At 38.7% G+C, this 16,154-nt stretch overlaps 1 protein-coding gene across 1 annotated transcript; it reads right to left on the bottom strand.

Annotated features, from left to right (window-relative positions):
• Positions 1-633: 633 nt before the first annotated feature.
• LOC128361391 (guanine nucleotide-binding protein subunit alpha-11-like) lies at positions 634-13,887 on the bottom strand. Its single transcript, XM_053321835.1, has 8 exons — positions 13,761-13,887; positions 13,218-13,380; positions 9,930-10,114; positions 8,292-8,446; positions 5,991-6,119; positions 4,444-4,573; positions 3,744-3,897; positions 634-839 (listed from the first exon to the last, which is right to left on the bottom strand). The coding sequence occupies exons 2-8, from the start codon at positions 13,366-13,368 to the stop codon at positions 634-636; spliced, it is 1,110 nt and encodes a 369-aa protein (XP_053177810.1). The 5' UTR covers positions 13,369-13,380; positions 13,761-13,887.
• Between the last annotated feature and the right edge of the window lie 2,267 nt (positions 13,888-16,154).

Below are 16,154 nucleotides of genomic sequence, written 5' to 3'. Positions count from 1 at the left end.
GTGGTGACATGGTGGCATTAATCACAAAGAGAAAATCCCCTAATTCAACATGTTGTATAATATAGAGTGCAGGAACTTGTATATGGCCATTCATGGCACAGTTTGTGTTTGAGCATGCATGAGCATGTATGACACCTGAATGTAACTGCTGCATTCGAATACAGCTTTTAAATTTGTGAGACAACAGTGGTGCACCCATGCGTGGCCTCATCTCCACTTGTAGAAGTCATTACTCTGTTAATGGCAACACAGCACTTCATAGCATCTCTGTCCCTGCTTCAATTATGGATCAGCTCAGTCACTGCACGAACCAAACACTTCTTCTTACAAAAAAAAAATCAAAATGGGGACAATGTTTGTGGCTAAGTGAAATGAGGATAATTATTAGTTCCTCACTCCCTGATCAGAAGTCACAGTTTGTTGTGTCTCCCATTCTCCGGAGGTGAGAAAAGAGCTGTTCCATTTTTCTCCTCCGGCTTCTTCATGAGTCTGGTGGTGAACTGGAAAAAAGAAGTCACATGCTGACCTTCATCATAGCCTTCACTCCTGCAGATAAATAGTAGTCCAGACAGAGTGAAGAACCTCCACTGTGCATCTGGCTGTTTTCCTTCTTTTTTATTACCAAGTACAAGTTCAGATGACTCCGTAGTCTCTTAGAGACTTGAGCAGCACTGTGTCCTTGACATCGCTGAACACCCTGCGGATGTTATTGGTATCAGTGGCACAGGTGAAGTGCGGGTAGAGAGTCTTCCGCTCCTCCCTCTTGTCGTGGTTGATGGCCTGCTGCTCGTACAACTTGGAGATGTAGTTTTTAGCGTCCTCTGGGTCTTGCCTCTTACCTTTTACAGAGTTGAAAAGCAGGTGAAGGACAGAAATGGACAAAAAAAGGCAAAAGATGATTTTGGGTTATGAATGAATAAAATGGCTGAAATGTAACTTTCATTAATACTCAATATTTGGATTAGACTAGAAAAAATGTTTTCAATGAAATGAAAGTGCAATTTATGTGTCAACATTCAGGGTTATTTGCACAACTCTCACTAATTCTGCATGTTTTCTCACATGAAACAGAGAATACCCTTTAGGCAAGATTTTCTTGTGATGCAAAAGTATTATCAAACAAAATTACAAGAGAGGCTGTAAATGCAAAAAGCAATCCCTCTCCACTCGCTGTAAAATCATGGATTCACTTTGTCTGCTAAAATGTGGGTTTTAGCTGCTGCATGTACAACACTCAGAATATGAAGCAGGGAATCAAATCTTCTCAAAGCAAAAGTTGTAAAAATAGCTGCTAAACAATCTAATCTCAAAGCATGATGTGCATGATGAAAGCATCACAACATCTACAAAAAGGCCCAATTCCAATTAAGGGATGCACTTAATTAGTATTGGCATTATTGATTCAAATGTCCATGATTCTTTTAATTCATTTTGAATCTATATAATGTCAAAATATAGTGTGCATCACATGTACCCATAACCCACGGCGATGTCTTTAAATTGCTTTGTGTAGTTCGACTAACTGTCCAGAACCGAAAGACATTCAATGTACAATCATAAGAAAATCTTCACACTTGAGAATCTGGAATCAGAAAATATTTTGCATCTTTGATTGATAAATGACTCAAATGATCTATGGATTATTACAGTTGTTTGGATTGACAAGTCTTTAAGTGCAAGTCCAATTGTCAAAGTTTCTCACCGTGTGAGCATGGTATAAAACTGTCAGGCTCTTTAACAACTCTATTTTTCAAATGTAGCAACAGTGGCAAGAAGAGAAGCCACAGAGGAACACAGCAACATTACTGTCTCAGCAACCAGCAGCCAGTGGTACCAACTGCTCAGAGTCATTAAGGTTAAATTGACATCAAGGAGCTTGACCCTGTATGAGTCATTACTTTACCTGCTAATGCTGATGGTAAACCACAGTGAGCACACACACACACACACACACGTACACCCGCGGGTTTGGGGGCTGGGGGGGTTGGGGGGGGGGGGGTGCAGGGTTTGCAGGAAGCACAGTATCTGTCTGTGGTTGCCATGGGTAACAGAAGGAGAGAGGGTGGGGGTAGAGGATGGGGGCGTGGGGACTGTTAGGGCAACGCTCCACAGCCTTTCACACCAGTAGAGCTACAGGCTGCAGCCACATCATTAAGCACACCAAGTACCTAGAGGTGACTCATTTGTGTGTGTGTGTGTGTGTGTGTGTGTGTGTGTGTGTGTGTGTGTGTGTGTGTGTGTGTGTGTGTGTGTGTGTGTGTGTGTGTGTGTGTGTGTGTGTGTGTGTGAGAGAGAGAGAGAGAGAAAAAGAAAGAAAGAAAGAAAGACAGAAAGAAAGGCTATATTAATTGCTGGCGTTGCTGGCACCAGGACAGTGATGGAGGGAGAACCTAATACATCGGTGATTCAGAGTCAAGAAACCCACTGTTGCTCAAATCAGTTTGCAAACCTTTTTTTTTTTAAATTGATACTTCTATTTCCACCGGTTGCAGTAGGATGTGATGAAAAAGCTGCATGCCCAAATCAAATTGGCTGCAGATTTGCCTTTTTGGTCTCTGACATGATTCTATCCACACTGTGAGGAGAATGCCGACCCTTAGGTTTTAACTTGAATACTGTTCTAATTTCTTGTTTTTAATCTTGAACTTTGAGTTGCACCAAAACTTTAAATTGGTTTAGTATTTTTTTGTGTCAGTGTTTCAATCTTTTAAGTGATAATCCACAATGATTGTCTCCATGCACAAAACTCATAGATGTTTTTGCACAAACACATACCTACACTAGCACAGGACTTGATGTGATCAGTTTGTTTGTAGTTTGCCAATATTGAATATTCTCATTACTGATTAATCCACAATAACAGATTAATTGTTAAGTCCATAAAATGTATATATACATATATGATGTTGCTTATCATGAGGTGAACGTCTATAAAATGTTCCCTGTATTGTAAAGGTTAATTCTAGTGAAAGGTAAACAGAATGAATGTATGTGCAGAGACACACTTAAGCACAGGACATCGAATGGACGGGGAGAGTAGAATGACGTGCAAACTAGGTTTGTGGATTAAAAACAGGAAACACCTATAACTGGTGATATGTTTTGGCATAATGTAAGTCTTTCTATAAAATAGAGATCTGTGTTTTTTCATGTCAGGTTTTCTGTTTGCAAATAAAAGGCTCTCCAATCCAATAAAGTCTGCTGAAGCCTCATTTTTGGCATGTAAACAAAGCTGGGGCTTCATTTGCAGTGTTACTTCTACTTCTTCCCCATGATGACGTCAGATTGTTTGTGCATAGCTGTTTGTTGGAAAACAGAGTCCAAAGTTTCCATTTTGATTCATTTTTCCTATTGTCTGTTCACCTTGCCTTGGGAGCCAGTGGAAGTCGGTTGAGGTGCATGTTGCAAATCAGAACAGAGTGGGCTCAGTGAGAGGGGGGCCTTAAAGACACAGAATCTAAAACGGCCTGTTTCAGACAGAAGCTGAACTGAGGAGCTGTGTAAAGACTCAGTATAAGATTCATAATCAGTCTTTCTTACTTTTACTTTAAATCATGCTGAAATATACCAGGAGAGTTCCGGGTTAAAAATATAGGCCTGTAAATGCGCATGATATGTCCCCTTTAATTTGCATAGAAGAAAAACAATAAAAGCAGCAACTCAGAAAGAAGCTGGAACCATTTGGCATTTTTTCTAGACAAAAGACACTGTTAATTGATAATAAACACATGTGCACAGCTCACCTGTGAAGCTGGGGAAGTATTTCTTAAAGTCAGAGGTTTGGATTTTGTCAGCAAGGATATCGGTCTTGTTGAGAAAGAGGATGATGGAGGTGTTGAGGAACCATGGGGAATGGATGGTGGTGTAGAAGAGAGCCAGGCTCTCTTCCATACGGTTCTGAGGAAAAGAAGGAAAAAAAACAGTCAGATATCACATGACAGACTGTTTTGGGGAAGATAAAGAACTAGACCAACACATTTTTTAGAGGAGATATCAGTTGGTTGTGAAAATGAGAGGGAAATGTGAGTTCTCAGGAATGGCTAGATGGATTTGGATGGCTGAGCAGGAATTACAAATAATGAGAGGGGCCAGAGGAAGAAGAAGCAGTCCTTTTAAGAGAGGAGGGGAGGTTTATGGGGGGTAGGGGACCACTGTGGAGGTTGACGATTGTGTTGGCAGACTTAAAAGTGACTGGGAGAGATAAACAGCTTAGAGACAAGATAGGAGAGAGGTACGGCCAGAAGGCGACCAAGAGCTGGAGCAGGTGAGGAAGCAGAGAGACGAGAGGTTTTCTTGTGTAAGAGTGAGACCTGCTGGTGGATGGATGAAATAACAAACACAAACATACTGTATATGAATATGAAAACAAATCTGTAAACTATTTGGTGACTATGAAAATGACCCAGTTTAACTCCTAAATAGTATCAAACAGAGTGCTCTTACAATAGTCTCCCTCTCCTCCAGAACCTGGTCGTACTCGCTGAGGGAGGCCAGGAAGATGAGGGAGGTGACGTTTTCAAAACAGTGAATCCACTTCCGACGCTCCGACTTCTGGCCGCCCACATCCACAATCCTGTCAGGGAAAGGACACGTTTGAGGAAGTATGACAAGACAAGATAGTTCTAATTAAGCTAAGACTCTTCAAGTTATTTCAACAATGACCAATTAAAGGTTAACTGCACAAAAGTAGTTAAGAGAGTGGGAACAATCTTCCTTTAAAGCCTAAAATTGATTGATTGATAATGGCCTTGAAAGCATACATTTTCGGCTGATTTATCCACCAAAGCATGTATATTTTGTCTCATCTGGTGTCTTGATTTTATGTCTTTGTAGTGTTATATATTGGAGGACCATGATGGAAATACTGTTATTCTGTACTAGTTTTAAGCACCAAACAAATTATATCAATCAGTCAGAACAAACCACACTCACTGCATCTCCAGAGAAGGAATTCAAACTGGAAACTTAACATTGCTGTGGTCATTAACATATTATATACAAACAAGTCTGTGAGTATTTGGACTATTTTACATGTCTTGTTGTTTAGACTCTGTATTTCAGATCTGGTTTGAAATTAAATTAACCTGCTGACTTTCAGTGGTAAAGGTGTTCACTTTCTCCAAATTTGGAACAACACAAATAAGACAGAGGACTTCAGGATTTCAATTTCTGCTCACCCAATACGGTTGGGAACACTTTCAACAACTAAAACGTCAAGTCACTGAATATTGCACTGTGGACCTAACAGTTTAATGTCAGACTGGACGTGAAAGAGACAATACAAACAGCAACTGTCACTGCACTCACACCCTCATGTGGCTTTAAGACAGCTGCTAATAAGCCTGTTTGAGGAGTCGACTGTACCTAACACAAACAGCATGTCACCTTCCTAATGAGACATGCTTTCACACGGGAAGAAAAACTACTAACTACTTTTGGCAAGCATGTGCATATACATATATACTGTATGTATTTTATTAACAAGTTTATAATGTATGCATTTGGAGGAAGGATTAATCACTAAGAAATAATGACTCAATGTTTCATTTTCTAATAAAAAGATTAAGAGAAATACTCTTCTTATTTTTAGTTGTCTTAATTCTGAGCTACACTTGCACTTCAGGATTTAATGGCAGGTGTCAGTTATATTTCGTAGTGGACATTTCATTTGTGAACACAATGTTCCTTTTAAGTGAACTTTGGTCTTTGCGTGCTAAGCTCTGTCAGATGCCCCCATCAGGTGTCACAGAGAGACAATACCAACACATGTTCAGAATAAAACACACAGAGCGACACCTCACTTCCCGGTAGGAGCTTTGTGCAGAGGCAATCAGAAATGTGATCCTATTACGTCCGAACAGGCGTGAGCACACAAAGCCTCTGAGAGAGTCAATAGTCTTTTTTTTCCCTTCCCCACAGATTGATGAATAGTGTCAGTATTACATTCATCCCTGTGCCATGTTGGTCATCTGAGAACTAGCATTGGCCACCTTAGTGTGATGGTCTTGATGGTGAAGGAGTAGTCGTGGATGCCCGTGGTAGGGAATCGAACTCGCAGTACATCCTGTTCTGTGGGGATGTAGTCAGGGGCAGAGATACGGTCCAGATTACTCATGTAGCTGAAAGAGAAGGAGCAGGGAGGGGGGAAAAAAGACAGAGAAAGTTTGATAACAGCTCAGACACAGGAAACAGGAACAGGAGGCTTCTAGTAAAACATATTGCCTGTGTTTACATCACATCTGTGTAAAACAAACTAAAGTGACATGAGGTATATGATGAATTATGGATGATAAAAAAAACTGTGATTAAAACAGAAGAGTGAATCCGTATCAGCTCGTATACAGACGATGGCTTTATGGCTAGTGTTGATCCAAGCTGTCATTAGCTAATGTTGACTGCCTGTCTCTTATCATGAACACAGCACGATGATCGAGCTACTGGGCAAACACAGAACAGAATGGCAAGAGAAAAACAGAAAACAGGCAGGCTGATCTGAGGTTTTGTTCTGGGACACATCAGATACTTTGAGTTGTGAAGTAGATCTTTTCATGTTGATTTAAAACACTCTGTCTGAAGGTTGCAGTATGTTGCTCCGTACTCTTTAAGTTTTTGTGATCAGATTAAAAGATGATTAATGTCACCAGTCTCACAAGACACTCGGTTGTTTCCCTGAAAGATGTCTTTGTTCAACTGGTAGTTTCAGACATGAAATGGATGGATACTGAGCAGTCTGTAAAGAACTAGCTCCCTCCAGTGGCCGCAGTGCAAAAAATATAAATGATGTATAATAGATATTCTAAATGGTAAAGTGATAAATTAAAAAGCTTTTTTTTGAGAATTAAGTAATCCACAATACTAAAACTGATTTATCACAAAATAGACACATTTTCACATAATGACAAAATAAAAAGATGTATGAAAAAACAGCAGCCAATAAGTTATGTTCTTTTTTTCATTCAGAATAAAATGACAACAAAAAATGTCACAGTAAGAGAAGCACTTGTTTTAAATCACTTGTCTAAACAGCCATTTTTGCTGCATGTCCACTAGTAGAGTTGCCAACCGCCCCTTGAGAAACGGAATTGTCCCGTATTTAGAAACAAAATGACACGTCCCATATTGAGCTGAAAAGGGACGCACTTTGTCCCGTATGTCTGTGGGAATCAAAATAGTCAATGGAATCAATGAATGACAGGGCGTTTATATGAAATTTTACGGTAATCTTATTGCCAGCCCTCTCCTGCTCTGTGACCAATGAGCTGGCAGCACACTCACACACAAGAATGACAATTCAGAATCCTGCTCTTCTCATTGGTCGAGGTACTGTCGCTTGCAAGAAGATACCGGAAGACAAGATTTTGAGGCAGAAAATGGTTACAACTTTTCCACAGACTTTCTGTTTGCACTTTTCTTATTGCATTAAATATGCACTATTACAGGAATTTTCTGCTTTCTATAGCTTTTTGTTATGTTATACTGTTTTCGGTTAAGCAGGACAGCTCTGTTAAAAAAAGATATTTATTTTATTCTGTTAAGTTAAACAGGACTGACTGAGTTCTGTTAAAAAGACTTGTTATTTTGCACTAAAAAATAAATTGTTGAATAAGAATTTGTTTTCCATGTATTCATATCACTCAAAAACATGCATCGAATTAAATTCAGGTTCGAGTCAAATAATTTAAAAATCGTTTCACACACACACACAAGAAAAGGCAAAAAATGTCACCAAGCCGGGAGGGGTGAACGCAATCGGGTTGGTCAGCCCTGCCAACTAGGTGTCCCTTTTTAATTTTCAGGAATTGGCAACCCTATCCACTGGTCTCCAGACGTGGCATCGCAAACAATATGTCGCAATATGCTATTTTTTTAATTTAACGTTTTATTTACCTTTAGCCTTTTCCTTATGTTTTGATTATTGGCTTTATTCCTGTTTGATAGCTGAGTGATGGCACATGTACATGCATTATTTAGCCATGCTGACAGTTTTGATTTAATCTAACCCACCAGATTACTGGCATTTTCCTAATACAATAATCATTAATGGGACAAAGATAAATTACATTCAAAAATTCAATGGCTGCTTATCTTTCCAGAAACTGTTCCCCTGTATAAGTCACAAACTCACTGTAAACAGTGGACCTACTTTTTACAGATTAAATAGTTTCTACAAAAAAGTTGACAGTGCTGTTTACGGATTTTCAAGACCAACAGGGATACTGTTTCTGGAAAGAGATGTTATTTTTTTGTGCAGTATAGAGAGCTTTGACTTCCATTGCAACAAAGCTACTCACTACTCTGTGGAGTCCAGGAGCTGGTACTCGCAGCGGCGGCTGTAGCAGACCCGGATGCCTGAGTCTGCCCAGAGGCGGCGGATTGCATCAACATAGCCCCGTTCCAGCTGGGTGATGTGCACTGTGTTTATATCCTGCAGCCATGTGGCGTAGATCTAGAGGACAGTGAGAGAAACAGAGTATGAGAGTATATGGAGAACTCTGAAAATACTGAAAAGCTGTTGTGTGACATTAAACAAAACACTACATCAGCAACTTTTGAGTCTGTACCGTAAAAACCGGTAAATAGATGCACCTTTGATATAAATGTGAGAAGAGCGGATGATGCTTTGTTTGACTCTGGGACCGACACAGAGTCCGAGGACAGGGTGCTTGGTGAGCCTTATAGCAAATTGGGAGCAATATTTTCACACAGCGACAGCTCGGATGAGTTTTTGAGACTGGAGTGAGCATACAGCTTGGTCCGGGGGACAGACACCCTCTTTACATTTAAGAGTAAGCTTAAAACTTTCCTTTTTGATAAAGCTTATAGTTAGGGCTCTTAGAGCTCTTAGCTTATGCTGCTATAGGCTTAGACTGCCGGGGGACTCCCATGATGCACTGAGCTCCTCTCTCCTCCTCCCTCTCTCTCTCTATCCATCCATCTATATCCATTAACATTCATGTACTATTAATGCATTCAATAACCTAAACTTCTTCCCCGGAGTTGTCTGTGCTTTCTCGTCTCACAGGTAATCTAGGCCTGTAGACGTCCGGATGACAGATTCCAGTGCCGGACCTTCTAGCTTCATTGTTGATTTTCATTGTGCTTCTCTCTCCTATCCTTCCTTTCTCTCCTCTCAACCCCAACCCTTCGAGGCAGATGGCCGTCCACTCTGAGTCTGGTTCTGCCTGAGGTTTCTTCCTGTTAAAAGGGAGTTTTTTCTTGCCACTGTTGCCAAGTGCTTGCTCATGTGGGAATGTTGGGTCTCTTTAAAGTTAAAACCTGAAGAGTTCGGTTTAGAACCTGCTCTATCTGTAAAGCGCCTTGAGATGACTTTGGCGCTATACAAATAAAGATTGATTGATTGATTGATTGATTGAGATTGATTGACAGCTACACACAGTATCAAATATGTAAAGTTACTGTATTATTTTAAAAGGTTTAATTGAAACTCATAGCCTAATCCAAACCCGGTCTGAGTTAAAATACTGGTCCAGTTCAGTTAAGCAAAACATTACCAGACCATAACCATTGACCCGACACACTGTTTCAGGTGTAATATGTGTGTTTTGATTGTGTTTCAAATAAAAGTAAATTGAATAAGTTTTGGAATAACTTGTATAAACATATGTGTTTATAAATGGATAGCTACTGGTGCATTCAAATAAACCGGTCTTTAACAGAGAAGCATTTTCCCCCGCATGAGACCCCCCAAAATAGACTGTGTCTTATACACAGGTGCAACTTAATTACCTGTTTTTACAATGATTTTACATTGCAGATTTTCTGTGTAGGCCTCCAACATCTGCCATTCTCAAGGATTCAGCTTGTGTGTTGATGCTGCAAACTTCTATTTATAGACTACAACATGTGTGTATGTTTATATGCTAGTTTGTGTAAATATGGGCATGATTTCCATACATGTGTGAATCTACCTCATTCTCCGGGTTGGAGTAGGGGATTCTGAGCATGGTCATAGCTCCTGTCATGGCCTTCATGGCTGTGAAGATGTTCTGGAAGATGCATTTAGCAAAGGCTTTCCTCTCCTCCTCTGAGAAGCCTCGTCCGTGGATGATCCTCATCTGTCGGATAAAGGTGGTTTTCCCGCTTTCTCCAGTTCCTGAGGCAACAACCACGAGAGGTAACAATGACCAAACATGCTTACAGTACATACTAAATATGATTCTATCAACAGGAAAGCTCAGGGGTAAGCACCTGTCCTTGATATGAATCTGCTTGTTTGTTGGTTTGGGCCTTTGTTTATTCATGCCCTACCTGAATCTATGCAGGTCATGAAAACTCTAAATTTCCCAAAGGCACAAATGTGTTTGTCTAGCCTCCTACTAGGTAAGTGACTTCCAAAACAAATATATGAAAGTGATTTACAAATGATCACTGAAAAACACACAGAAGAGCTCTTGATATTTGACCTCAGTTTAGTTTGGGGCTAAATGGACTATAATACTTGCCAGTTTGACTGCACTGGAAGACTGATCAGAAAATGTTAACATTAACATTAAAGCTGCATTAATCAATATTGTTATATAAACAATGGATCAAATGACTATGTGTGATATAAATGATCACCTGACTCTGCAGTTCCCCTCAGCTCTGTGGAGCGTTTTAGCATATTTAAGCTCATTGTTTTGGTTTTGTTTTTTTTTCGTTTTCACTGCTTCACACACACATTACATTATTCCAAGGGAAAAACTGCAAAAAAAAAACATTCTTGACTCAGAGGAAGTTAATTTACTTCATAGCCATGCTCTTTGTCCAAAAATACAAGGTTACAAGGTGGATTCATATCTTCACATTTTTGTCAACAATATTGAATGATCAGATAGACTCACACCCTTCTGGGGATATCTAAAGATGTAAGGAAACTAAAACTGGCACATCCTATTATTCTGGAAAAAGATATAAGTCCCAACGTTAAAACTACAGCTCACAGAACTAACTGACTTCATCTCGAGAGAATCAAATTTATTATTAAAGATTATAAATGTTAAGTAACGTTTAGGCTGATAATGGGTTAGAGGTCTTGTGTCTTTCTTTGGTATGTATGTAATGGTGTTTTGTTATCTCTGAAAATGATGATTCACAATAAAAAACATCTGAAACTGAGTTTACAGGTTATTCAGGTTATTTCACAATCCATAATACTGCTGCATTATTTTAGAATGTTTTAGAAGGCAATGCAAAGTATAATTAAAAGTCTTCTGTAACAAGCCAAATTGTCTGCTATGAAAATTATGTCAGCAAATTCAAGTGAATGTATGTAGGACAGATGTTTTATAAAATATGTCTATAACATAATAGTCATAAAGCTGGAGGAGAAGTTGTGAGAAGTGGAGAACAGGATAATACTGTGAGTTATTATTATAGCATCATTTTGCAGATCAGGGATGAAAAGCTAAACACCCTTGAAGAAAACCCAGAAAACCACAAAAGAAGAACTACTGTGTTTGACAGATGCTGTTAAACTGGATTTCACTCCACATGAAGCACATTTTAGAGATAAGAGTTAGGTCTAGATCAAAGGAACTATCTGGTTACATAAAACGAAAGGAAAACTTGATATATATATTCTATGATGAACCTATGCACCTCATTTTACTAATGTGTCAGATTTTACTGCTTTCTTTGTGTATGTATTTGTATTTATAGCAAAGTATCGGTTGTGCTAAGAAGTATTTGATTGTTGTTTGTATCATGGACAGGCCACCTTCTCACACCACCTCAAACTGTCATTTACTGCCTTTCTCAAGACGACTACGTGCTTCTCTTTGAATCTGTATCATCCAATCAGTTATCTGCAAGAGGAATCTAAAAATCTTGAAACGCTTGTTTGTCTGCCAAACACTTTCCTGTAAACTCTCACATGGTTTTCAAGGAATAGCTTAATCCTCCTTCTACTAAAAAAGCATTCAAAGAAAATGCTGAGGGTGTTTTACAGTCCTGTTCCCATACACAAACATTCATTTTCAGAGGAAATCCAATATTATTGTTGTTTAATGTCACTCCATATCATGGCGGGGTTTCCCCCAGGAAATGATTCAGCAGAGGTGGTAAACCCCAAAGATCTTGATGCACCTCTTCACCTCATCCTTTCAGCTTGCTAATAACAGACTAACTGAGAGATACTACCATGTGAAATCTGCTGTGTTTCACTTAATGTTTACACTGTATTTAATAAAAGTGTGTTACGGCTTATGATGGAGGCAGAAGTCTTTGTTTCAGGCACACTACACACTACACACTACACCACCAGCTGCAAGAATGTCATATCACGATGTTTGATATGATGGTGTCATATCATGATGGTTCACAGAACTGTTTGAACAAAAGGTTCAATAATCAAACAAAAGAAAATAAACATCTGATAAGTGATTAAATGTTAAAATCATTTACCAGTAATAAATGCAACATGTTCACTGGTGTCAGCTTTTAAGCTATGAGGATTTGCCCACCTTACTGTTACATTTTATTGCAAATATCTTAAGGTTTTGGGCTTTTGGTTGGACATTAAATCAATAATGAATATAATAAATAGTCACATTTGAAAAATTGTGATATTTATGAATATTTAGAAACACTCTAAAAAAAATAACATTATATAAATCCTTCTTTAACAATATCAAGTGATGCAATTCAGTTTAAGATCCAGTTAAGTCAAACCTTGAGAAAAAAGAAAAGGATTTGTTTTTCTTGGCAGATGTAAAAGGTAAGCATTATATGAGCCTGTAACCCAACATCATTTCTACTGCTGTACACATGAGATCTTCTGCCTCACATCTAAGGGAGAATCTTATCTGACACATCTGGCAAACACAAAACATCACATTAAAAACCACAGCTGTCAATAAGGTCTGAAGTCATCAAACCAGCTGTGAAGTGGGTCTTTAGGTTTCGGAGCTGTCTGTCTCCAGTGCTTGTTGTTTTAAGGTGTAACCAATCCCAATCTGGACCATTCTTTATCCTTTACAGTGACACTTCATCAACACATGCTTTACATAGTTTTCTCACTTGGCTCCAGGCTACCAAACAGGCCAGGCAGTTTCAGTTTGCATGCAGGATGCAAATATAGTGTCATGTAATTATAATTTATTTTACATTATCTGATCAATTAGGATTTTTTTTTTTTTTTGCGCTCTTATGGCACCTATTGTCATCAAAGAGAGAAACAAACAGCTGTGTGTGGTGTTGTGTGTGCCATCACTGACCCAGCAAAAGGATTTTAATCTCTCTTCTCTCCTTCTTCTTCTGCTGCTTGAGGATCCTCTGAATCTCTCTGTCCACAGCGATGGTCCTCTTCTCGTCCTCAGACAAACAACACACACAGGTGCGGCGGCAGAACTGCCAGCAGCCCGCCATGGCCAGAAAGCACTGAAATGAACCGGGAGATGAAAAATCAGCTGTAGTCATACCAATAAAGACTGTCAATAAGGTCAAGTTGCCAAATCTCCATATTAATGTCCAATACTTCTTTTTCCTTTTTTTTCCCAACGTTCTACAAATATATAATTCATTGTTTATTCTAACCCACCTGGGCCACCCCGGAAATTTTGCTTTCAACACTATCAGAAAACATAATACCAGGACAGAGACTTTAAATGGTGTTTCATTCTTTAACAGCCTCTGTCAGTAGTATATAGACTACAGTTTTCCAGAAATAGTCTAAGTAATTAGAGAAACTTTCTATCCACTCGAGCGGATGTGTCAACGCAAGAGGAGTTTGGAACTCAGAAAACTATATACCTCCTTACCTCCAATCAGTCAGTCACACTCCCTGAAAGCGGGTAGCCACAGATTCCTTTTCGCGGTCCATTTCTAAATCCCTAGTACCTCTCCACAGTTAGCAGCTACGGCACAAACAGCGTCATTGGTCAAAAACACATTTCCCGCACCACCTGCAGTCGACAAGAAACAACCTGCAGCTCTAGAAAGTCTACCCCACCTTCAGAGGAATGCACCCTGGGCAAAAAAACGCAGGAAGTCATGAGAGTGAGCCTATAAAATAAAAGTATGTTAAATGATGTTAAGTTACATAGTTATTTTACAATTATACATAAAAGAGGCATTTAAATGATACAACGGAGTGATTTACTAGGGGGTTTAACAATTGTAAAAAAGAAAAAAGTGAATACATTTATAATCATACTCAAGTAGGAAAACTGAAGTTGCCTCATTAACATCCTTAGAAGAAAAACATCTTTTTCTCCCTCACTGAAAAATCCAGATGTTATAAATATGTTTCATTTTAACTATGGTCCCCATGCAGAAATTGATTCTCTGTATTTGACCCCTCCTGTACACACACAAACCAGAAGCAGTGAGCAGCTGCAGTGCAGTACCTGGGGACCAGCTCTTATTCTTTTTTACATTGCCTTGGATAGGAGTATTAACCCTATACGTTTCTTTGATGGTGGGAGGAAACACAGAGGCAATATTTCATTTCACACAGGTAGGACCTAGTGGACCAAATTGTCTCCTACCTCTCTGAAAAGTCGATTCAGTGTATGTGCACTGGAGCTTCAAGTCTCCACATCAGTTTTACAGTGGACTACAATTGGCTGCAAACTAATTTTGATGTTGCAAATTGTGCTTATAGGTGCAGTAGGTGTGCTTAGGTACACGCCTTAAACTCAGGCGCATGAACTTTGGAAAAACAGCCTTTTAGTGTCAAAGTCTGCACATACATCATTCTGCACATTGAAGCTCAAATATTCAACTGTGGAAACAAGAATCAAAACACATTTTTGAGCTTCACCGTGCCTAATTATATATTTGCTGACTTTGACTCTATAAGGATGTTTTTTCATTCATCAGCTGAAGGGGCAGATGTTTCTCTGTGCTCTCCTTGATCTTCACTTTAAAGGGTGTGCCTCCAAGCAGGATTTGTGGAAACTTTTAGTTCAACTAAAACGAGATCTGCCTTTTTAATGAAGTAAGAAATTAATTGTGTCAAACAGTTCATACAAACATTTGGATTCATATCCTTTTCAAGAAGCGAGAACAAATAGATCTCATCTCACTTTTTTCAGGAAACACTATATCATATCACATCATACCACAGATGATTATACAAGGCAAAGTATTATTATCATTATCATTCATATCATATATTATCATTATTATTATTATTGGTTACAGGAAACATAAAGTAATTCAAAAAATATGACAAAAGACAAAGAAGGAGTTGATTGACAGCTATTTTAATTCTGATCAACAAACACTATCTTCATATCAACCCACTACTATCTAAAATACAACACGCTTTTTAACTGTAGTCCCTGATTGTAGTCCCTGAGTGCAGTCCCTGATTGTTCCAACAAAACATGCATCACAGACATGAGCTGCTTTACAGCCTTTAGCTTTTGTGTTGGGAAATTTCTCATTAATTTTCCATCAGCTTAAAAATGCTTAATGGTAGCGTAGCAGTATTTTTCTACCTCACAGTATGTGATTCATTGTTACTGACCACTCCTCAGTAAATATTCAAAGTAAATTAACCGGTCCTGAGCCTTACAGGTTGAGTTGATGCATGACATGGACACACATGAATCATGTGATATGATAGCATACACAGTACTGTAACTACAGCCAAAACTGCAGCAATGTATTATATTTATTGTGTAAAATAAAAATATACACTTTTCTTAAATACAAACGGCAGCTTTTATCCCAAATAAAATCCTTCCACAGTACGTTCAAAGTGACAAAATTCAGCTTTAAAAAATCATTGAAATTGTATCTTAAATTTGAGATGATTTATATTTCAATATTTGTGTATAGTTTTATTTTGAAAGTAAAATACCGGAAAGTGGTTATTTCTAATTGAATGTGGTTTGACAACATTATGAATGAGAGCTTGACAAGGTTTCGGCTGTTCGGTGCTGTGGAGTTCGACATCGCACACGTTTTACCGAAATAATAAAATATAATAAAACATAGAATTCAGCCCAAAAGTTGAAAGAAGGACAACACATTTGGAAACTTTATTGGTTCATCTTCATGTATATATATTAAAAAAAGGAGGGGGGTGGGGGTGCAACAAATCAAGTTATGAAAAAATATAATAACAAATACACAGAAAAATGGCGATACAACAGAACACAACATGAAGTCTCTATAAAGTCTCTGCTGAGTTTCCAAACTCA

Source organism: Scomber japonicus, chromosome 7, assembly GCF_027409825.1.
Source record: "Scomber japonicus isolate fScoJap1 chromosome 7, fScoJap1.pri, whole genome shotgun sequence".
NCBI classification, from domain to species: Eukaryota; Metazoa; Chordata; class Actinopteri; order Scombriformes; family Scombridae; genus Scomber; species Scomber japonicus.
This window is presented reverse-complemented; position numbering and strand designations above follow the sequence as displayed.

Coding starts and splice junctions, on each gene's coding strand:
- LOC128361391 (XM_053321835.1), bottom strand. CDS start 13,368: ATGGCGGGCTGCTGGCAGTTCTGCCGCCGCACCTGTGTGTGTTGTTTG. Junction 3,898..4,443: donor TGGAGGAGAGGGAGACTATT/GTAAGAGCACTC, acceptor TCTTTTCCTCAG/AACCGTATGGAAGAGAGCCT. Junction 840..3,743: donor ATACTTCCCCAGCTTCACAG/GTGAGCTGTGCA, acceptor ACTCTGTAAAAG/GTAAGAGGCAAGACCCAGAG.